Below are 23,711 nucleotides of genomic sequence, written 5' to 3'. Positions count from 1 at the left end.
CTTCACAAGATTGACTTTTATGGAGCTGACTACTTTACTTCCATCTGAAGAACTGCAAATGAAAAATCAATGAAATGCTAAGTCCAGAATCTCTCTGTCTCTCTTGTAACACATTCTCTTCTAAGGACCATACATTCGTATTTATTGTAAACAGGTCTGCTCCATGCACAGCGCAAATCACGTTATTAGCTTTTGTGTCATTTCACGAATTCATGAGGGTGCAACGTGAAAATGAACCCCTCAAAGGCGCTCAGCGGTACTCTTAGGGGAAAACACAACACAAGAGATCAAAGTTGTACACCATTTTATAAGCCATGTGGTGTAAACACAATCACTGCAACAGCACAAATGGTGACTTCTCAACCCCAACCACATGAGATAAAACCCATATCTATCACAGAAGTAATGCTCGGTAGAAAAGAAAAAAAAAAAAGCTGAGTATCTTGGTAAGGCTAGCCTGCTGGCTCCAAAATCTGCTCTGACTTGCTTTCTATTCTTTGATATTTCTTCTCAATTGTTTTTCATTTTATTGAAAATGGATTTTTTTTCTTACATAATATATTTGAATTTTGGGTTCCCTTCTCTTTACCCATCCCAAATCCTCCCAATTTCCCTTCCCATGAAAATCTACTCCCTCATTGTATCTCATAAGAAAACAGAATTCCAAGGAATAATAATAAAATACAATAAAATAATCAAATAAAATAAAACAAACTAACACATCAGAATTGGATAAAACAAAACAACAAAACAGAGAAGTACCCAAACTCAAACACCAAAAAACAAAACCAAACAAACAGATAGATAAGAGCCCAAAAGAATATATAAGACACAGAGACACACCCATTTGCACACTCAGGAAGCCACAATATATACACAGAAGAACTGATGCAAACCCATGCAGGCCCTATACATTTGCTTAAGTCTGTGTGAATTCATAGGAGCTTTGATCCTGCTGATTTAGAAGGTCTTGTTTTGTTGGTTTATTTTGTCCCCTTAAGCTTTTACAGTCTTTCTGCCTCCTCCTCTGCAGAATTCCTTGAACACTGAGGGGAGAAATCTGATGGAAACATCTCTTTTACGCCTGAGTGTTCCAAGGTCTCTCAGTCTTTGCATATTATATTGCTGCGTGTCTCTGTATTTGTTCCATATGCTGCAGGAGTAAGCTTCTCTAATAATGGCTAAACAAGATACTTATCTATGAGTGTAAATGGGTGTCATTAGAAGTCATTTTTTTTTTTTTTTGCTACATTTTGGTTTGGTTTGGTTTATTTTTAGTACTTGTGTTTACCATAGTTTCTTGGCATTCTAGTCTCAGATTCTTGGTCACCTAACCCATATGACATATGGGTTCTGTCTGGTGAAGAAGGACTTAAGTCAAATCAGATATTGGATAGTTACTACCAGAATCTTTGAGTGATGATTGCACTAGCATATTTTGTAGCCAGGACTCTATTGTTAGAATATATGTTTTGTGTCAGTGTTTGGTGTTTATGCATATTCTTTGGTAGCTGCAGAGTACCTTTCTGTAGGAAAGGCTTTATAATATAGAAATGAAGTCTCTGTCAGCAGCAGCTAGACTTCTCCATGTTCAGTGAGTTACATAGGTGTTGTCTTTAGCCCATGGGCTTTGTTGTTAAATTTTGAGGAACAATCTATCGTCTTGGCAATAGCCTGGGTTGTTTGGGAATTTCCACTGGACTCCTTAAGCCAACAATTCGATTAGCTGTAACCCAGTCCAGTAATGGAAACTTCATTTGGTAATATGTTATGGCCATTTGGGGGCTCTGTCTCCCCAGTTATTTGGGGGGTTTTATTTAGACTGCTTTTCTTTATGTATACTTCTTAGCAATATTCTACTGGATATATTTTGTTACTACCCCTAAAATGGCCCTTAATCTTAGATGTCTTTTTCCATATTCCTTTTCTCATTGTGCACTGATATGCTTAGAGGCAAAATTGTTACTTAGTCTTTGACAAAGAATAGCTTCTGAGGTTGAACAAGGTGCCAGGCTTTTCCATATACATATGTAACATACTTGCTTATGTTTCACCTCTCAGTTACCATATTTTATCCTCTGTTAAAAGCTTGCTTGATCAACTATGCCTTTCTCGGAGACCTCAATACATACAGAAATAACATAGCTCGTTCTCAAAACCAGGAATGTGCTTGGTAGAGCCAAAAAGAGCCTAAGGCTATGGCTTTGAGAGCTTTCTCTTGAGGCCTTGATGTATATAGAGATGCTGAGAACCCAAATCTTCACTGAGTATAGGGTTATGACTATCAGTTCTCAGGGCGCTGCATGCCCAGCCTGTGATGTTCTGAAGATATGGTATTCCCCTCATACAACAGTTTTGTATTAGTTTCGTGCTGCCTTCCAGCCAACATATGATAGGTTATACTACCTTCATCCCATTTCTTCCCCAGAAAGAGTATATGAGAAAATGTACTTTATAATAAAGTTGGTTGTCAAAAAACATATCTTTTAGAAGACCTCCTGACCCTAAACTTTCTTATCTTTTCTATCTTTAACCTCTTTATCTTCTGATGTCCTGGTACTGTCTTCTAGAATTCAGTCACTGAACAATGACCTGTTTGTTCTGGTCATGTTTCTTCCATTTTTTAAACTTTATGAAAAAGAAACTTCAAAAATTATAAGGAATCAATGAAATACACAGTGAATTCTTACAAAAACATTAAAGAAAAATGAAAGAAGATGAAAAATAATTTTAGGGAATATAAAGTGAGGTAGTTCATTTAGTCCATTTAGGGTGCACCGCATCTGACTTTTGACAGTAGCTCTTCTAAATCCATAGGTAACACTGATATAATAAAATAAAAATGGAACAGATGCCATCTTAAGTTATAGGCCATCTCTAGATCCTATAACCTAAGCACTCTGTCTCAAGGAGAATCATGGATCAGCAGATGCTCTGAATTCTGAGTTATCCTGACCCTCCATTCTGAGATAGCACCTAGTCATCTATCTCAGAATACCAAGATTCTCCTACCTCAATGGTAAGTAGGCAAATCCATGTATCTGCTGTTCACTTTAATACTTTGTGAGTTTCTTCATCTTTCATATTATCTTGAAGTACCATAGAGATGACCACAAATTTCCTTTAATAGTGGAGTCTGGCATTTCTCCCCACACCTGTACTCCCCAATGAGGAACATATAAGCAGAGCAGTAACTGAAGTGATGGAGTCTGAGAACTAGGTTGACAAGATCTTTTTGGGAAACATCCTAAATTACACTCCCTAACATCTTATGTGCTCCCAAGTCTTGTGAAAGAACCAATATACAAGAAGCAAAGCTGTCCAGGTCTTGCTCTCTGATGATATGGTTAAAATGATATCAAATATATTTGAACTCCATATTTACATGTGACTTCTTTATAAATGCATGCCTCGAGTTTTAAAGAAACTTACTCTGAATGCAAGGGAGAACTATCTTCTCCTAGAGAAAACTCCCTGTATGTAAAAATACAAATCAGGGGAGTTAAGTAATAATAATATGCTGGTTATTGATCAACTGCAGAATATTCTTGAGTTAGAGTTCTCTGAGTTACTAGGAAGGTGATAGTTTGTGGCATCTAGAAGAAAAAGAAAGATGCTTAAGAATTACATATTTCCCCCTGGCCCGGATACTGGTGGCTGGAGCAGCATCCCAGCCTATCTACTCCCCTCTAGAAACTGAGTCCGGAGGCACCCTAGGGAGGTCACAGGTCATGGACCACAGAGCTGCAGAGATAACCAAGAGAGGTCAAGGACTGCAGAGTTGCAGGCATCTTAGGGAAGACACGGCACACAGAGCTGCAGAGCAGGGGACACCATATCCTGAAGCATCTACATTCAGAGGAGCAACTATATTCAGAGCAGCAAACACCTAGCTGGTCTACTACTGTGGAGACACCATATCCTGAAATATCCTAGAGGAGCCACTGTACCCAAAGCAGCAGGCGCTCAGGATCATAGAGTCATCCGGATGCCGAGGAGTTCTGACATAACCAAGATACCTGGAAAGGCAGCCTCCAGTCAGAACCAGTGAGTGGGAGTAGCACTACAGTTAACCAAATGGAGAAAGGCAAGCGGAAAAATGTAAACAACAAAAACCAAAATTACTTGGCATCACCAGAACCCAGTTCCCCCACCATAGCAAGGCCTAAACACCACATCACACTAGAAAAGCAGGACTCAGAATTAAAATCACTTCTCATGATGATGATGGAGGACTTTAAAAAGGACATAAACAACACTCTCAAAGAATTTGAGGAGAACACAGGTAAACAGGTAGAAGCCCTTAAAGAAATGCAAGAAAACACAACCAAACAGGTGAAAAAATTACACAAAACTGTCCAGGATCTAAAAATTGAGGTAGAAACAATAAAGAAATTTCAAAAGGAGACTACCCTGGAGATAGAAAACCTAGGAAAAAGATCAGGAGTCATAGATGCAAGCATCACCAACAGAATACAAGAGACAGAAGAGAGAATTTCATGCACAGAACATACCATGGAAAACATAGACACAACGGTCAAAGAAAATGTGAAATGTAAAAAGCTCCTAACACAAAACATCCAGGAAATCCAGGACACAATGAGAAGACCAAACCTAAGGATAATAGGTATAGATGAAGGTAAAGACTCCCAACTTAAAGAGCCAGGAAATATCTTCAACAAAATTATAGAGGAAAACTTCCCTAAGCTAAAAAAAGAGATGTCCTTAAATATACAAGAAGCCTACAGAACCCCAGATAGACTAGACCAAAAAAGAATCACCTCCCGTCACATAATAATCAAAACATCAAATATACAGAACAAAGAGAAGATACTAAAAGCACTAAGGGAAAAAGACAAAGTAACATATAAAGGCAGACCTATAAGAATTACACCAGATTTCTCACCAGAGACCATAAAAGCCAGAAGATCCTGGACTGATATCATACAGGCCCTAAGAGAACACAAATGCCAGCACAGACTACTACACCCAGCAAAACTCTCAATCAATATTGATGGAGAAACCAAAATATTTCATGACAAATCCAAATTTACACAATATCTTACCACAAATCCAGCACTTCAAAGAATAATTGGTGGAAAACTCCAACACAAGGAGGGAAACTACAACCTAAAAAAAGCAAGAAAGTAATATTCCAACAACCCTAAAAAAAAGGTAGCTATACAAGCATAACTCCACTGCCAATAACAAAAATAACAGGAAACAACATTCATTTCTCCTTAATATCTCTTAATATCAATGGACTCAATTCTCCAATAAAAAGACATAGACTATCAGATTGGATACATAAACAGGACCCAACATTTTGCTGCATACAGGAAACACTCCTTTGTGAAAAAGACAGATACTACCCCAGAGTAAAAGGTTGGAAAACAATCTTCCAAGCAAATGGCCCCAAGAAACAAGCTGGAGTAGCGATTTTAATATCAAATAAAATCATTTTTCAACCAAAAGTAATCAAAAAAGATAAAGAAGGACACTTCATATTTATCAAAAGAAAAAATGTACCAAGAGGAACTTGCAATTCTGAACATCTATGCGCCAAATGCAAGGGCACCCACATACATAAAAGAAACTTTACTAAAGCTTAAAGCATACATTGCACCTCACAAAATAATAGTGGGAGATTTCAAGTGACCCTAAAACTTCATCCAGAAACTCGTAAACCTGATAAACAACTTCAGTAAAGTGGGTGGATATAAAATCAACTCAAACAAATCAGTAGCCTTCCTATACTCAAAAGATAAACAGGCTGAGAACAAAATTAGGGAAATAACACCCTTCACAATAGTTATAAATAATATAAAATATCTTGGAGTGAATCTAACCAAGCACGTGAAAGATCTGTATGACAAGAACTTCAAGTCTCTAAAGAAAGAAATAGAAGATCTCAGAAGATGGAAAGATCTCCCATGCACCTGGATTGGCAGGATTAATTTAGTAAAAGTAGCCATCTTGCCAAAAGCAATCTATAGATTCAATGCAATCCCCATCAAAATTCCAAATAAATTCTTCATAGAGATAGGAAGAGCAATTTGCAAATTTATTTGGAACAACAAAAGACCCAGGATAGGGAGAACTATTCTCAACAACAAAAGAACTTCTGGGGGAATCGCCATCCCAGACCTTAAACTATACTACAGGGCAATAGTAATAAAAACTGCATGGTATTGGTACAGAGACAGGTAGGAAGATCTATGGACTAGAATTGAAGATCCAGAAATGAGTCCACATACCTATCGTCACTTGATCTTTGACAAAGGAGCTAAAACCATCCAGTGGAAAAAGGACAGCATTTTCAGCAAATGGTGCTGGTTCAACTGGAGGTCAACATGCAGAAGGATGTAAATCAATCCATTCATATCTCCTTGTACAAAGCTCAAATCCAAGTGGATAAAAGATCTTCACATAAAACCAGATACACTGAAACAAGTAGAAGAGAAGGTGGGGAAGACCCTCGAATACCTAGGCACAGGGGAAATGTTCCTGAACAGAACACCAATGGCTTATGCTCTAAGATCAAGAATTAACAAATGGTACCTCATTAAATTGCAAAGCTTCTGTAAGGCAAAGAACCTTGTCAATAAGACAAAATGGCAACCAACAGATTGGGAAAAGGTCTTATCCAATCCTACATCTGATAGAGGGCTAATATCCAAGATATACAAAGAACTTGAGAAATTATACTCCAGATAACCAAATAACCCTATTAAAAATGGGGCACAAAGCTAAACAAAGAATTCTCAACACAGGAAACTTGAATGGCTGAGAAGCACCTTAAGAAATGCTCAACATCCTTTGTCATCAGGGAAATGCAAATCAAAACAACCCTGAGATACCACCTCACACCAGTCAGAATGGCTAAGATCAAAAACTCAGGTGATAGTAGATGCTGGCGAGGATGGGGAGAAAGAGGAACACTCCTCCGTTGTTGGTGGGATTGCAAGCTGGTACAACCACTCTGGAAAACAATCTGGCGGTTCCTCCTAAAACTGGACATACCATTACCTGAGGATCCAGCTATACCACTCCTGGGCATATACCCAGAACATGCTCCAACATATAATAAGGACATATGCTCCATTTAGTTCATAGCAGCCTTATTTATAACAGCCAGAAGCTGGAAAGAACCAAGATGTCCCTCAACAGAAGAATGGATACAAAAACTGTGGTACATCTATACAATGGAGTATTACTCAGCTATTAAAAATAATGAATTTGAGAAAATTTTAGGTAAATGGATGGATCTAGAAATTATCATCCTGAGTGAGTTAACCCAATCACAATAGAACACACATTGTATTTACTCACTGTTAAGCGGATGTTAGCCTAAAAGCTTGGAATAGTGAAGACTCAACCTGCAGACCACATGAAGCTCATGAAGAAGGAAGACCAAGAGGGGATGCCTCAGTTCTACTTAGAACGAGTAACAAAAATACTCAAGGGAGCAAATATAGAAACAAAACATGGGACAGAAACTGAAGGAGGGGCCATCAGGAGACCATTCCACCTGGGTGTTCATCCCATGTACAGTCACGTAAGCTAGATACTGATGTGGATGGCTGGAAGTGCATGCCATTAAGAATATGATATAGCTGTCTACTTAGAGGTCTGCCAAAGACTAACACATTCAGAGGACGATGCTCACAGCTAACCACTGATATGATCAAGGGTTTCCCAATGGAGAACTTAGAGAGAAGACTGAAAGAGCAGAAAGGCTTTGTGACCCCAGGAGAAAAGCAACAATACCAAACAACCAGTGCCCACCAGGGTCTAAACCACCAGCCTGGGAGCACATAGGGAAGGACCCATGACTCCAGCTGTATATGTAGGAGAGGATGGCCTTGTCTGGCATAGGTGGGAGAGGAGTTTCTTGGTCCCATAAACAAGGAACACAGAGTGGGTGGGGAGGGGGTAGTGGGGGGGTAGGTGCGGTCACTGCCTCATAGAAGCATGAGGAGGGGGGATGGGAAAGGAGGTTTCTGGGTGGTGGGAGGAAGTGGGGTAAGGGGATAAAATCTGAAAGGTAAGTATAATACCCAATTAAAAAAAGAGATGGGAAAAAGGAGAAAAAAAAAAGAGAAAAAAAAAGAAAGAAAAATAGGAGATTTAATAACATAAAGGGAAGAATTTAGAAATTTAGGAGGCAATTTATGTTAATGGAAACAGCATCATAGAAACTGGAAAATCACACCCTCATAGAAGCACAAGGAGGGGGGATGGCATAAGGGGTTCCTGGGTGGTGGGGGGAATGGGATAAGGGGATAAAATTTGAAATATAAATATTACAACCAATTTTTTAAAAGGGGAAAAAAAAAAAGAAAAGTTGCTAGAACCAACATCTTTAAAAAATGTCAACCCTCTAGGAAAAATAAATTTTTTTCTTGGTACTAAAACTTGTTCTGAGAATTGTATATTGCAGAACACACAGCCTTGCTGTATCTACTCATCAATCATACTGAGCAGACCTGCCCAAACCTCCGATGTCCTGGAATTCCATCTGGATTCAGTGAAGACAAAGCGTCAGAGGCTTATCAATTTACTCTTCCCCCGACCCCTCTTCTAATATCTCAGTGCCCTTAATCAGCTTGAAGAAGTTAAAGAACTGTCAGCGCCCCTATTCCCTGAGCTTGGGGACTAAGGTGGTTAATATTGGTCTGTCTTTCTAGGGAAAAATAGTGGTTTTGTTGGAACAGGGAGGATTAGCTAGGACTCATTGCATAGCCATAACCTATTGGTAGAAATCTGTATAATTAATATCAAGATGAAGCTATAATTTCTTAAATGGTACAAAATTTACTTTGATTTCAAATTTAAGGTTTTCATTGGTATGAGTTTCTTATTAATATAAAAGTGAGATGAATATTGATGCTCTCATGGGCATTGTTCCTGTGTAACACATTTTGGAATACAAGACTTAGACCCAGTCTTTCTTTAACTTTTTTAACTGATTTGGGATGGTTAGCCTATGAGTTAAGGGACTATAGCAAATTCATGGCTTTGAGTTTATTGTTAGGGTGTTTTCCATATTTTATTTAGAAATAGCTGAGAGGAGTTAACAGACAACAGTCTAGATTACCTTACATGGATAGTTGGTTTTCAAAACGCCAGAAGTCCATAGAATTGACATTACATATATTTATATATTAATGTTCATTTTGATTAGAGACCTGTCTGCTCCTGACAGCTTCCTGTCATGGATTCTAAGAAGAAATTGAGCATCCTTGGAGTTACTCCAGTTGTGCAGTGACAGCCACTAGGCAAGAATTGCCTCTTTCCATCTACAGACAAATCACTGTCCAGAGAATGACACACTTGCAGAATAGTCAACTGATTATATCTGCCTACACAGAGTAATCAGCCCTTAATAATTCTGCATCACTAATGTCTGTCAGATGATTCTGTTCCAGAAGGCTGAAGATTTGATGCTCCAATGTTCGTTAGTATAAGGGCTTTCCAGGTGTTCAAAGTTCTCTATAAATTGGCTAAGTTTTAGAATCTATGCTTAGTGCTTCCGATAATTTCAGTTAACTCAGTCACTCTGTATTTCTGACGGGGTTGAAGACCTATAGTCTCATAGCCAATCCCGGTTATTTACTTTGAGAGAACAGATCTGAGTGGACGGTTTTCAGCTGACATTCACCAAAAGCCAAGAAAAGAAGCCAGATTCAAAACCAAGTGCTTTAGTTAGGACAGATGACAGAGGTTCTGGTTAGTCAACAAAATGATGGACTGGGTATTAGGACTATCTTGTACCTCACTGGTACAATTAGGAATGACTATGCTCTAATTGCATTTTGAGAGAAAAGTTTTATTTTAACAGGAAGGGTGAAGCTAGGTGATGAGAGAGAGAAAGAGAGAGAAAGAGGGGGGGCATGGAGGCAGATGTTCACGTGTCTCCACCAGTCAAAGATAGCTTATATATCTAGGTTGGGTATTGGGTTACACTTCTGATTGAGCATTACCAAACTTATAAAGCCTTTGATTAACATTTTAAAAAATGTATAAAAGCAAAAAGGAGGAGGAGGATTGGGATAAGGCTTTCTAGGGAGGGGAAATGGGGAAAGGAGATGGCATCTGAAATGTAAATAAAATATAAAATAAATAAAAAAATAGGTTAAAAAAGAATTACATATTTCCACAGTAAGAGCAGATTAGGAAGCAAAGGATAACAAAGAACAGATCTTGTTTTTTAAAAAAATGGGACAGGATCAATTCTAATAATGTAGAACATTCTAATATACTGGCAAAAGAGAAATATCTCATTTTTAATTCACTATAATCCATTTTGAAGATCCAGATGGATACTGACCTTTGTTACAGAAGAATAAACAAGGTGGCAAAGGGAGTCATCCTAGCATATGATGATTTTACCTAAGTCGACCTGGCAGCTGCTTTGCTGTGTTCCTGCTGCCAATAAAAGGAGAGATTTGGGTTTCAGTTGGCCAAGGTGTGTAAGTGTCAACTCTTACAGCATGGCTTCTCTTCAAATGTTCTATCATCCCAGAGCTCTTGTGCATCTCTTGATTTTGTGCTTATTTTTGGAGACTGCTTATGGTCAAGACAATTGGTAAGGCCCTCTCTTTCTACATCACCTCACTAGAAATATCTTCCCAGTTGGTGGTGATACATATTGGATTCTTGCAATTTGTGGTTCTATGTTTCGCTTTTCAAGTTTCTAAACTATGAAACAATATGGAGCTTCTTAAGCCTATATTCTGTGACTAAATGTCTAGGGAACAATTGAAAGATTGTGTTCAAACTGACTTTTCTGCCTAGATTATAGTATCATCTTTGGTTATACTACACTCTTTCTCATCAATATGGCAAGTATGAGAGGAGAGATGAGCTTAGCTTATATTTTTGGGTTAAGCTATGGTTAAGATTCATCTCTAATTCTAAATTTGGTGTATAGAAGCAAAGGATTGTGTGTTCATGGCTCATCTGGTGACAGAGTCAAACATTTTGTCTCAACAAAAAACAAAACTAATAAATCATTCATAGAAGAATTATCTAAATTGCACAATAAAGACTTGTGACCTCATTAAGTTTACTACGCAGGGCTCTGCTAACCACACCTGGAGCAGATTTATTTAAACAAGCCTGTTTCTTTATGTAAGCTTTGTTGTGTGATAAAAATTATTCTATAAGTCTATGACTAAATAGGAAAAGAAAATCAGATTCTCAGTTCTTACAAAGAGAAAATGGAATGTAAAATTTTCTATGACATTTGACAAGAGGAAAGTATTGAGTTACAGGGAGATGTCAGAGTCTACTAGCAAGCAGTGTGCAGAATCATATGGGAAAAGAGAATCTACCAGATGGTAATAAAACCATGGAGATTTTGGATGGGGAAATTTTATGTGCCAAAGAAGTTTTAGAGGACTGGGCGACAGAGGAAATAATGTCAAGAAAATTTGAGTTGGGAATCTAACTTTTCTCAACTAGAATGTCTTATGTTCCTTATGTCAGGCCTAAAGAGCAGTGAACTGAATAAAAAATACTGAGGCTCGTGAGTTTTTACTGTGAGGACATGTTCATTTATATGACAAATTTAGCAGACCATGAGCATATAATATCCTCCTCTAAGTTACACTTTTGGAAGAGAGGTCTGAAGGATTTTTAGAAAATTGTAGAAGGAAAACTGAAAGGTGAGTGTACTAAGGTAGACTCTGAAGTCAAAAATTTCCACCCTGGAATGATGACTAGGGACAGAAAAGAGAAAGTAACTTTGTTTTCTCAGGTCTCCACATTCACCTGGTGATCAGGACTGGGACTGTCTATTCTGACTTCTATTTGCCTCATCTTATTGGATGTGTGTTGGCAAGAAATATGGAATGCTTTGGGGGAAATCACATGCAAACGGTCTTTCCAGAGTAAAGTGTTGAACTTCCAAGCATCTCCCTGACACTTGACCCCTGGAGCTCTGTCTGCCTACCCATACCAAAACTCTTACGTCTTCTAACTTCAATCTGAATGGTGTTTCTACCTTTTTTGCTCATACAGGAAGAAACCACTTTCACTAGATATGATAATTTCTCCAATGGAAAAGCCAAACAAGTTTACAGCAACCCTCCGGGTTAGAAATAATGTAGGCCAATGTGTGGCGGTAAGTGAATAATTGAGAGATACCATGAAAAAAAATTACAGTTGAAACTTTCAATGGTTTAATATTTTCCAAAATTGCCTTTTTTATATTTTTCTGTGTATGTAGATTTGAAACTCAGAGATATTATGTTAGAAATGTATGTGTTACAAATTCTATCCTACAGGTAACATTACAGTGTCACGAAGATGACAGGTGATAACTTTTAACTGTGGGCTCAGAGTTTTCATAAGGAAATAAGATGAAAATTTAGAGGAAAAAATAGGAAGAGTAAAAAAATCAAAGAAAATGGCAATGTAACAAAGATAAGTATGCCGGCACGGCAGTGACCAGGAAACACTATTGGACTCATGATCCCTTGTCTACTCACCTGCCATCTCCACCTCATGAATTAATGATGGAGAGTCCAGAAGATACTGACAGCCGTAAGAAATATAGGAGTCACATGACTGTGAACTGTCTCTCAATGTGCGGGCTTACTTGTCCTCAATAAGCACAGACACACATTGTCCTCACCTTCCTGAATCTATTCTCTTCTTTAGCTGTTCCAAATTCTTCACTACTTGCTCAATTTCTTTACCAATTCCTTTAAAATTATCTTTTGTCTCTTAGAAAAGAGATACAAGAAGAAGGTTTGAGGGTTAGAGATATGCTTCAGGAGTTAAGAGCACTTGTTCTTGTGAGTAGTCCTGGTGACTCACAGCCACACAGCTGTTCCAGAGCATCTGACACCATCTTGTGGTCTGTGTGGACATTGAGTATACATGCACACCGACCCACATAAAATAAAAATAAGTAAATCCTTTTTTTTTTTAAAGTGAATTAAAAAATCATGAAAAAGGAGAATTGAAAAGGTTAGTTATGCCAAAAGCCACAATAGAAATATAAGAGTACTGGATATTTATCCAGATAAAATGATGCTAAAAAAAATGATTTTTGATTTGGTATTGGGTAGATACCCAGAAGTTCTTTCTATTGCATTTTTAGCAGGGTACATTGCCTAAACCACGAAGAAGAAGTCATTACTTATATCTGACTATTGACTGAAAAATTTATACCATTGGCTGAAGAAAAACAATATGTCTTACCCACAGTGCTCTGTGAATTTCATATTTTGCTGAATAATCAAACCCTGGCTGCTGTCTCTGTATTGACACTATCGCTTCCTCTCTTTCTTCACTCAGGTGAAAGTTAGTACTGAGATCAATCCAAACATCAAGTACATTTCTTCTCACGCTATTTACACTTCCTGCCTTTGCAGTGTAAACAACTACTTCTGGGATATTCAAGTCTCTAGTAAGTGGTAACATTTCCTACCTGCTTCTGAATGTTGGATAACAATGATTGTCAGGATGGATCCTAGTAGGAAGAAAATAAAAGAAACCAGGTCCTAGCAGGAAGAACTGGGGTGAGGAGTATACTGATGAGAACCCAAACTGAAAAAAAAAAAAACCATAAAGGGACAGAGAGTGTTGACACTGAATAAAGAGAGTTCAAACAGCAATTTTTAGTTTGCATAAAGAAAGTAGAATCAGACTTTGCTAAATCCAAAAGCAGATGTGGATGAAGCTATGTGGAGTTCATGATTTAACACTTTGACTTTCTTTCCTGTAGCCAATACTGCCTTACAAGGGAAGGCAGAAGTTGTTCCAGCTAGGGGTATATGTCCTGATGATGAAAACGTATTTCCAGAAACTTCCTACGTAGGGACTGCTACACAAAAAGTCGTTGTGTCATGAACTGGAAAATGTCTCCCATACATCCATGTCACCAAACTACCTGTGGAGAAGAGTGTTCCTTTCATGTATGTATGTCTGTCATTAAATAAAAAAATAGGGTGACATGAACTCTGGTAAAATTCTGTTTGATAAGTAAACTTTTAGAACTTCACAATGAGCTCTGTATTCTTTTCCCACAAATTACTACTCTATCTGCTCAGACAACCAAAGATTTCTTCAACACTGTTTGTCTAGGCCACATTCAACAAAAGTGATACAGTAAGTGTACAGATTCTAGGGAATGAGGCATGAGCTGGTTTTCACCACTTAACATAGAAAAGAAAATGCCCAAAGATAAGATGAGCAACTGTTTGAAGAGTAATACTGAATAGTCAAAGTGGAATTGAGGAAAGATCTCAAGTTCTTTTATCATTATAGTTCAACTACATCCATCCATCTGTTCTTTAATCTTTCCTCTTTTCAACTACTGGTCAAAAAAAGGCACAGAGCTTATGGTGCATTTGAATGCCAGGTCATCTTGTGTATTGTGTCTTTCAGTTCTTTTCAGTAAGAAAAAAAATTGAAGAATTAAGTTTTGCCGTGTGTGTGTGTGTGTGTGTGTGTGTGTGTGTGTGTGTGTTTAATAAAGGGATGCTGGAAACATGATGCACTGCTAGTGGGAGTATATAAATTGGCAAAAGCTTTTTGACAATGGTCTGACATTACTTTATCAAATACTTTGTATACATACCTAATCTTCTAGTGTCTTCACAATTGAAAATGATGATAAGAGATAAGACTTTCACTCTCTGTTTTTTTTGGGCCGATATACTCTCTCCAGCAATGATACAGTGATACTTAACAGTCGTTCTTCTAAATATATATGTCACACATTCCACACAAAAAATATGTCACCCATTGCCTCAAAGAGAATGACACCGTAGTCAAAAGAAGTACACAGAAATCTGGTTATACTGTCATGCTAGAAGCTTCAGATATTAATTCTATACTAACAGTGGAGACAAACAGAAGCAAAGTTATGGTAAAGGTATCTGAAGTTGAAAAATTCACAAGCCACCCCCTCCATATCCCACCCTACTAACTCTCACATTCACACCCTGCTTCTTCCACTTCTCCCTACCCACATACCCAACCTAGTTAGTGTCAGACAATAGTATATAGGATTACTGGAAGTTGGTGGTAGAACGTTCTCAAGTAGCCTAAGCATAAACAAAGATAAATATGGGTAGACAAGATCTCCACACTACTTGACAGACCAAAGTCCAAAACATAGTCACTAATCTGTCCCACAGGCCAGCTATAATCAAAGGAAAAAGGAAAATTTCAGTAGAAAATGGTCTTTAGTAACAAGAATCTCTGGACATACTGACCTAACTTTTTAAAATTTCTTACACTAGTAGCCCTCTCAACACCTTTGGGAAGTGATATGTACATAACAACAATAGAACATGGGATGGGATCTGGTTCATTGGTAAAGTGCTTGGCTAGATATTGGAGACCCAGAATTCAATTTCCAGCACACAAAAAAGACAGTAAATAAAAAAATATTTTTAAAAAAGATGAAATGGAAACTGTATCATCGCAATTAGGAAGAAATACAGACTGTGGGCATAATATCTTCCATTTGAGCTTACTAACTTTTTAAAATATTTTTATCCCAATTTTAAACTTTAATTTCATTGTTATTAGTTTTAAATTTTACTGTAATTATTCCTGTGTATTTAAACCTGTATTTGAATTGAAAAATACTTTATACGTCTCTTTTCTTTGCCTAAAATAATGTATGTTTCTATCATCTTTCATATCTCTATTACACATGCTTCTTGTTATACATTTTTACTACATTTACCCCCTTCCCATTCTTTTTTAACTTCATTAATTGAAATGATTAAGTGCAAGGAAAAAAGTGTATAAGCTACAATTTATTCACCAAGTATTTTTGCTCTTCTGAAACTTGTAAGAAAAAAACTTGGAGTGTACAAATGTCTTCTCCTGCATCACAACTGATCTCAAACTATGGTATTTCTTATTAGATTTCCTATTGTATAGATTTAAGATAAGAAAGTATATCATATTGAAAGTACCATAAAATAAATAATCAAAAGCATTGTTAAAAGGAGAAAAATGTCAACTATTATACAGAGGCAGAAATATCAGATTAACACCAAAACTGTTGCTAGCATCTCTAAATGATAGGAAAACTTGAAGTGTTAAATTTCCACTGTGAAGGTAAATAACCGTCAACTGGGATTGTCATACCAATGAATAAATAAATACATAAATAATAAGTAAATATAAAGCAGAAAAATAAAAATATTTCAAGACAAATAGGTGAATCGATACAAGATAACAACTAAAACTAAACTAAAATTATAGAAAATTCTTAATGAAATGCCATAAAAAAGTAGAAAAAAAAGGTCTCATCAGTGAGAACACAGGAAAGAATATATTTCATTAAGATAAGCTGATAAACAAGGATATGCAGGTAAAATTGATCATGTCTAATACAGCCAACTGGAAGAGCCCTTATAATACCATGGAAGGTTCTAAACAACTGTCAAGTAGTCTAACCAACTGGAACAACCAAAACAACCATGGAAAATAGCAGACATTTCTTAATAATAACTTTGAGCATAAATGACATTAATTCCAGAATTGAAAGATGCCGATCAACTGATTTGATTAAAAGATAAATTTCAACATTCTATTATCTGCAAGAAACACTCCTGTGTGCCAAAGGCATGAAAAAAAAAAAACTTTTAATCAAAGGATAGAAATCAAACTACCAAGCAAGTAGAAGCTTTAAATAGCCTGGGGTTATGGTGCTTAAACTTGATCAACAAGACTTTAAAACAAAACAAGGCATAATTAAAAAATGTTTTCACTACAAATTAACAAGCAGAACAACTCATAAAGAAGATGTAACTATAGCAAATAATGATTCACTGAACAGCAGAACTGTTTATTTTGTAACAAAAGCATCAAAAGACATACAATGTCACATAAAACCTGAAATAACAATAATGAGAGACTTAAATATTTCAGTTTTGAATTTAGATATTTTCTTCTTTAACACAAGACTCTAAAAATAAGGAGAGAAACCAAAGTATGTAGACAGCAAAAGATAAGAATAAAAATGAATCGACAAATAAAATCAAATAAGCAAATAAGTGCTTCTTTGAAAGTATGGACAATACTGGAAAAAACACAGTCAAACTAAACAAAAGAAAAAACTCAAAATTAAAAAATTAGTGATAAATAGGGACTTGGTACAAACATACCTCAAAGAGATTTAACTAGAAAATACTTTACAAAATTATACTACATTTCAGAAAACTTGAATAAATTTCTAAACTAATACTGTCTCCTAAAATTAAATGAAGAACTGTAAAATTTAAATAAATTAATATCAGCAATGATATTAGAGTGGAAAGTGAATGTCAGTCCACAAAGGACTTAAGAGGTGACTAACAGGTTAAGAGGACATTATTGTGAACTAGAAACAAATAAACAAACAAAAAACTAGAAGCCTACTATCGAAATTCCAGAATGTCACAGGTGACTGACTATTCTGTCCACTCTGATTCAATATTGGTCTGAAAGTCTTTGGTAGAGCCAAAAATTTAAAAAAACAAAAATTGAAAAAAATAAAAATAAGGAAATAAAATAATAGTTTAAAAAAAAAAAAACAATGCACATAACTTAATCCTGCCTGTAACCTTAGAACTGATAAATATTTAAGCACAGTGGCAAGATATAAAATAAATATATACAATTTGTAGCTTTTTTTAAATAACAGGAATAAAATTAGATAAGAAAGGAATTAAGTATAAATAAAAACAAAACAAAACCAGGCGTCATTCACTGCCTGGTCTGAGACTCCCTGGTACATGTATAGTAAAGGACTGTCTGGTCTGGCCTCAGTGGGAGAAGATGTGCCTAATACTGGACAGACTTGGGGCCCCAGGGAAGACGGATGCATGGTGGAGGGTGGAGAGATGGGGAGGATCCTCTTGGAGGCAAAAAAGAGGAGGAATGGGATGAGCAACTGTGGTAGCGGGGATCAGGAGAGGGAGTAGCAACATGGCTGGAATATAAATAAATAATTTTAAAATTTTTAAAAAATTTAAAGAGAGAGAGAGAGAGAGAGAGAGAGAGAGAGAGAGAGAGAGAGAACTAATAGTATGCTTTTCATAGGAAAAACCAACAAAAAGGGGAGAAATGGGGTAAATACGTTTGCCAAAACCAATTCATTCAATTTCCTTTATAAATAAAAGCCAAGTTTGTCATCAAAATTTACATTCATTTACTATATCATTAAATATAGGTTGAACAATCTCTCTGTGGTTAAATGAAAAACAGATGTACCCTTGTATCATAGGGAATTTTGGGGCATTTGTTTTTTTTTTGTTGTTGTTGTTTTATTTTCATTTCAAATGTTATCTTCTTTCCCAGTTTCCCCTCTCTTCCCCCTCCCCCTATGAGGGTGCTCCCCCACCTGCCCACCCACCCCTGCCTCAGCACCATAGCATTTCCCTATTCTGGGGCATCAAGCCTGCACAGGCCCAAGTGCCTCCTATCCCATTGATGCCATTGATCCTCTTCTACATATCCAGCTGGAGTCATGGGTTCCCCCATGTGTACTCTTTGGTTCCTGGTTTAGTCCCAGGGAGTTCCTGAGGTGGGGGGTCTGCTTGGTTGGTATTGTTCTTCCTATGGGGTTGCAAAACCCCTTCAGCTCCTTCAGTTCTTCCCCTAACTCCTCCAGTTTGATGTTTGGCTTTATGCATTTGCATCTGTATTGGTCAGGCTCTGGCAGAGCCTCTCAGGGGACTGTTATACCAGGATCCTGTCAGCAAGCAAGGGCTTCCTCAATACTGCATCAGCAGTAGTGTCTGGGGTTGGTGTCTGCAGATGGGATGGATCCCTAGGTGGGGCAGTCTCTGGATGGTCTTTCCTTCAGTCTCTGTTCCACTCTGTTTCTACATTTCCTTCTGACAGGAGAAATTCTGAATTATTATTTGAGGTTGGTAGATGGCTCCATCCGTCAACAGGGGGCAGTGCCTATCCTCTGGATGTGGCCTCTACAGGTTCTATCACCACTTTGTTGAGTATTTTGGCTAATGTTCTTCTATTGAGTCTTGGGAACCTCTTGGGTTCCTAGCATCTGGAACTTTCTAGTGGCTACCCCCAGTTCCCCTTTCCCCACTGCTACACACCTCCTTTCAGATTCCTGACCCCCTGTACTCCTCTCTCCTCTCCTCCAGTATCTGAACAGGCCCTCCTTCTGTCCCCCTCCTCTCTCCCTCCTAGATCCCTCTATCCCTAACGGTGAGGAATGGGGTAAATACATTTGTCAAAAAAACAATTCATTTAATTTCCTTTATAAATAAAACAAAAGTTTATCATCAAAATTTACTTTCATTTACTATATTATTAAATATAGATTGAACCATCTCTGTGTGGCTAAATAAAAAGCAGATGTACCTTCTTCCAAGATTATTAGAATCTGTACTATAAGGAATTTTTGGGACATTTTTTCTTTTTTGGGGGGTCTTATTTTATTTATTTACATGTCAAATGTTATCCCCCTTCCCGATTTTCTCCTCAATCCCCCCTAACCCATCCCCCTTCCTCCCTGTTTCTATGAGAGAGCTCCCCCACCCTCCCACCCACTCCTGCCTAAGTGCCCTAGCATTCCCCTACACTGAGGCATCCACCCACCACAGGACAAAGAGCCTCCCCACCCATTGATGCCAGATAATGTAATCCTCTGCTACATATGCAACTAGAGCCATGGGTTCCTCCATGTGTACTATTTGGTTGGTGGTTTAGTCCCTGGGAGTTCTCAGGGGTCTGGTTGGTTGATATTGTTGATCTTTGTATGGGGCTACAAACCCCTTCAGCTCTTTCAGTCCTTCCTCCTATCCCCAACTCTTTCACTGGGGTCCCTGTGCTCAGTCTGATGGTTGGCTGTAAGCATCCACATCTGTATTGATCAGGCTCTGGCAGAGCCTTTTAGGGGACAACTATACCAGGCTCCTGTCAACAAGTACTTCTTGACTTCATCACTAGTGTCTGGGTTTGGTATCTGCAGATGGGATGGATCTCTAGGTAGGGCAGTCTCTGGATGGCCTTTCCTTCAGTCTCTGTGAATTTCAGTTTGTTTATATGATGGATTACTTTGATGGATTTTTGTATACTGAACAATCTTTGATTCTCTGGGGAAAAGACTACTTGATCATGGTGAATAATATTTTTGATGTGTTCTTGAATTCAGTTTGTGAGTATTTTATTGAATAATTTTGCAATGATGCTCATAAGAGAAATCTGTCTAAAATTCTCCTTCCTTGTTGAATCTTCTTTTAGTTTAGGTATCATTGTGATTGTGGCCACATCACATGAGTTTGGTAATGTTGCTTTTGACTCTATTTTTGTGGACTAGTTTGAGGAGTATTTGTATTAGGTCTTTGAAAGTCTGATAGAATTCTGTGATAAAACCATCTGGGCTTGAATTTTTTTTTTCAGTTGGGAATAACTGCTCTATTTCCTTAGGGGTTATAAGAATTTTTAGATTGTGTACCTGATCTTGATTTAACTTTGGTAATTGGTACCTGTCTAAAAAGACCTCCATTTTGTTTAGATTTTTCCATTTTGTGTAATATAGGATTTTGAAGTAAGACCTAATTCAAAAAATTTGAATTTCCTAAGAGTCTGTTATGTCTCCGTTTTCATTTCTGATTTTGTTAATTTGGATACTGTCTGTGCAGTCTTTACTTAGTTTGGCTAAGGGCTTGTTTTTCAATCTTGTGGATTTTCTCAAAGAACCAGCTCTAGGTTTTGTTGATTCCCTGTGTTGTTCTCTTTGTTTCTAATTGACTGACGTCAGCCAAGTTTAGTTATTTCCTGCTATCTACTCCTCTTTGATGTGGTTGAATTTTTTTGTTGTTCTAGATCTTTCAGGTGTACTTTTAAATCATTGCTATGAGAACTCTCAAATTTCTTTATGAAGGCACTTAGTGCTATGTACGTTCCTCTTAGTATTGCTTTCATTGCATCCCATATATTTCGGTAGGCTGTGCCTTCATTTTCACTGAATTCTATAAAGTTTTTGATTTGTTTCTCTAACTCTTCTTTGACCTTGTAGTCAATGAGTTGAGTTATATAGTTTCCATGAGATTGTAGGGTTTTTGTTATTTTTATTGTTTTTGAAGTCCAGCTTTAATCCATGGTGATTTGATAAGATGCAAGGAATTATTTCAATCTTCTTGTATCTGTTGAGTCTTGCTTTGTAACCAATTATATGGTCTATTTTGAAGAATGTTCAGTGACATGCTGAGAGGGAGGAATATTTTTCTGCATTTAGGTGAAATGTTCTATAAGTATCTGTTAGGTAACTTTGAATCTAGTCCTCTGTTAGTATCATTATTTCTCTTTTTTAGTTTCTTTCAATCACCAGTCCATTGATGATAGTGGAATGTTGGGGTCTCCCACTATTAATGGGTTGGATTTGATGTATGATTTAAGCTTAAACTTTAGCACTTTTTTTTCAAATTAGGTGCCTTTGCATATTTATGGCATGGCTGTTCCAAATTGAAACATCATCTTGGTCTATTTTTCCTTTGATGAGTATGAAGTGTCCTGTGCTCCCTTTGATTATTTTTGGATGAAAGTCTATTTTATTAGATATTAGAATAACTACTCCAGTTTGTTTTTTGGGTCCATTTTCTTGGAAAACTTTTTTACAGGCCTTTTTTTCTGAGGTAGTATCTATCTTTCTTGCTGAGGTGAGTTTCTTGTATGGAGTAGAATGATGGATCCTGTTTTGCATCCACTCTGTTAGCCTGTATCTTTTTATTGTGGAATTGAGTTCATTGATAATGAAAGACATTAATGATGAGTGATTGTTAATTCCTGTTATTTTGATGCTGTTGGTGAGTGTGTATGTGTGTGTGTGTTTCTCTTCTTTTGTATTTACTGGTGAGAAATTATTGGCACCATTGTTTCCATCAGTCTGGTTAATCCACTTGAGTTGGATTTTCTTCTAGTATGTTCTATAGTGTTATATTTGTGGATAGATTTTTTTTTTAAAATAAGTTTCATCATGGAATACCTTGTTTGCCCCATTTATGGTGATTCAAAATTTTTCTGGGTGTATTAGACTGGAATAGGATCTGAAGTCTCTTAGAGACTGTTCAGGGCCTCTTGCTTTTGGAGTCTTTGTTGAGAAGTAGCATGTAATTCTGACAGCTCTGACTTTATATGTTATGTGGCTTTTTTCCTTGCAGCTTTTAATATTTTTTGTTGTTGCTCTGTACATGTAGTGTTTTGACTGTTTGGGGAAGAAGCAGTTTTTTTGTTTGTTTGTTTTGTTTTGTTTGTTTCCAGTGTTTTTGGTGTTCTTTAAGCTTTTTTATTTATAGACACCTCTTTCTTTTGGTTAGGGGAATTTTCTTCTTTGATTTTGTGGAAAATATTCCTGGACCTTTGAGCTGGAAATCTCCTCCTCCTTCTATCTGTATTATTTTTAGAGTTAGAGTTAGTGTTGGGGTTATAGAAGATGGAGTTGTGGGTTAGGAAATGGAATCCTGAGAGTACAGTGTAGTTTCAGGCTGTTGGGTATACTTTAAGGTGACTTTGTAGGCAATGGTTTATTATAGGATCTTACCTCATTGTCCCCACTGCCTGCAGGCCTCCAGTAAAGCACGCAGAGTTGTGGGACAGAAAATGAAGTGCAGAGGACACTGCCTGGTTTATTTTACTCTGCCATAAATCCAAACCAAAAGAAATTGACATCTTCCAGGATATCAATGTCATGGTTGTATCAAGAGGCATATATTGTGTAGTAAGATTTTCTGTATCATAGAATGGAGGAACCAAAGTTGGATAAGACTACTTATGACTTTTCCCACAATAGATTGCAAAGGGCCTTCTAACACTATGAACACTTTCCAACAGGGAGGAAGTGCCCACTTTACTTATGGTTTGATTTCTCTACATCTTCTATCTAAATAATACGATGTGTTCAGCAATGGGGTCTTACCACCTAGTTCTAGTACACAATCAAGAACATTGGCAATAACTAGTATTGTTTGGTAAGCCTCTCAAGACTGTTACTCAAAAAACTCATATTTTGGTTTTAAAAACTATCACTCCTGCATGGGTAGCAGTATACCTTCCCATGCAGGGTAGCTTTATTCAAGATCTATCATGTTTTAGATTGCATTTTTAGTTAGTGTGTAAAATGGTAGGTGTGAAAACTCAAATAGAAACTTACTGCTGTGCTATTGGACAGATGAGTTTTGTTGTGAGATTTCCATAGTATAATGAATTTTAAAAACATTATGAGACATTATAACACAATCACCTGTGTATCACCCAAGAAAATCAAGTGTATACCTGTACTAAAATGTATATGTTTTGTTTTGTTAACAAATACTCAATGCAATTGACTTTATAAGGAAACTATTTGATTTGTCTGGTAGTTTTGGAGGCTGAAAGTTCAAATGGTATAGTACAAAGTCTATAGTCATCCTTTAGTGTCATTAATTTTGATACAAATATCAAAGACAGCTGTGTATGTGGGGACAAATGATTGTATCTTGAATTAAAAGTGGAGGAGGGGCAAACTCAATTTTTATAAGACCCATCCCATAAAGTTCCCTAGAGACCCATGTGAACTGTTGAAAGCAAACCTCCAGGGATTTAAATACCTTATAATGCACCCTGTCCTGAAACACTATGACAACCCAGAGTTCCAGCCTTAAATATGTAAGCCTTTAGAAGACATTTGACATCTAAACTGTACTCACATGCATATTTAACAGGTTTTAACCAGAGAGATA

General features: G+C 37.1%; 1 protein-coding gene across 1 annotated transcript; it reads left to right on the top strand.

Moving 5' to 3' along the window:
* Positions 1–10,476: 10,476 nt before the first annotated feature.
* Positions 10,477–14,020, top strand: LOC117721048 (prolactin-inducible protein homolog). Its single transcript, XM_034519739.2, has 4 exons — positions 10,477–10,591; positions 12,028–12,130; positions 13,312–13,423; positions 13,742–14,020. The coding sequence occupies exons 1-4, from the start codon at positions 10,497–10,499 to the stop codon at positions 13,864–13,866; spliced, it is 435 nt and encodes a 144-aa protein (XP_034375630.1). The 5' UTR covers positions 10,477–10,496; the 3' UTR covers positions 13,867–14,020.
* Positions 14,021–23,711: the final 9,691 nt, after the last annotated feature.

This window comes from Arvicanthis niloticus, chromosome 15 (genome assembly GCF_011762505.2).
Source record: "Arvicanthis niloticus isolate mArvNil1 chromosome 15, mArvNil1.pat.X, whole genome shotgun sequence".
Lineage (NCBI taxonomy): Eukaryota > Metazoa > Chordata > Mammalia > Rodentia > Muridae > Arvicanthis > Arvicanthis niloticus.
Note: the sequence above shows the minus strand (reverse complement) of the source record. Positions and strands in the feature narration are given on the sequence as shown.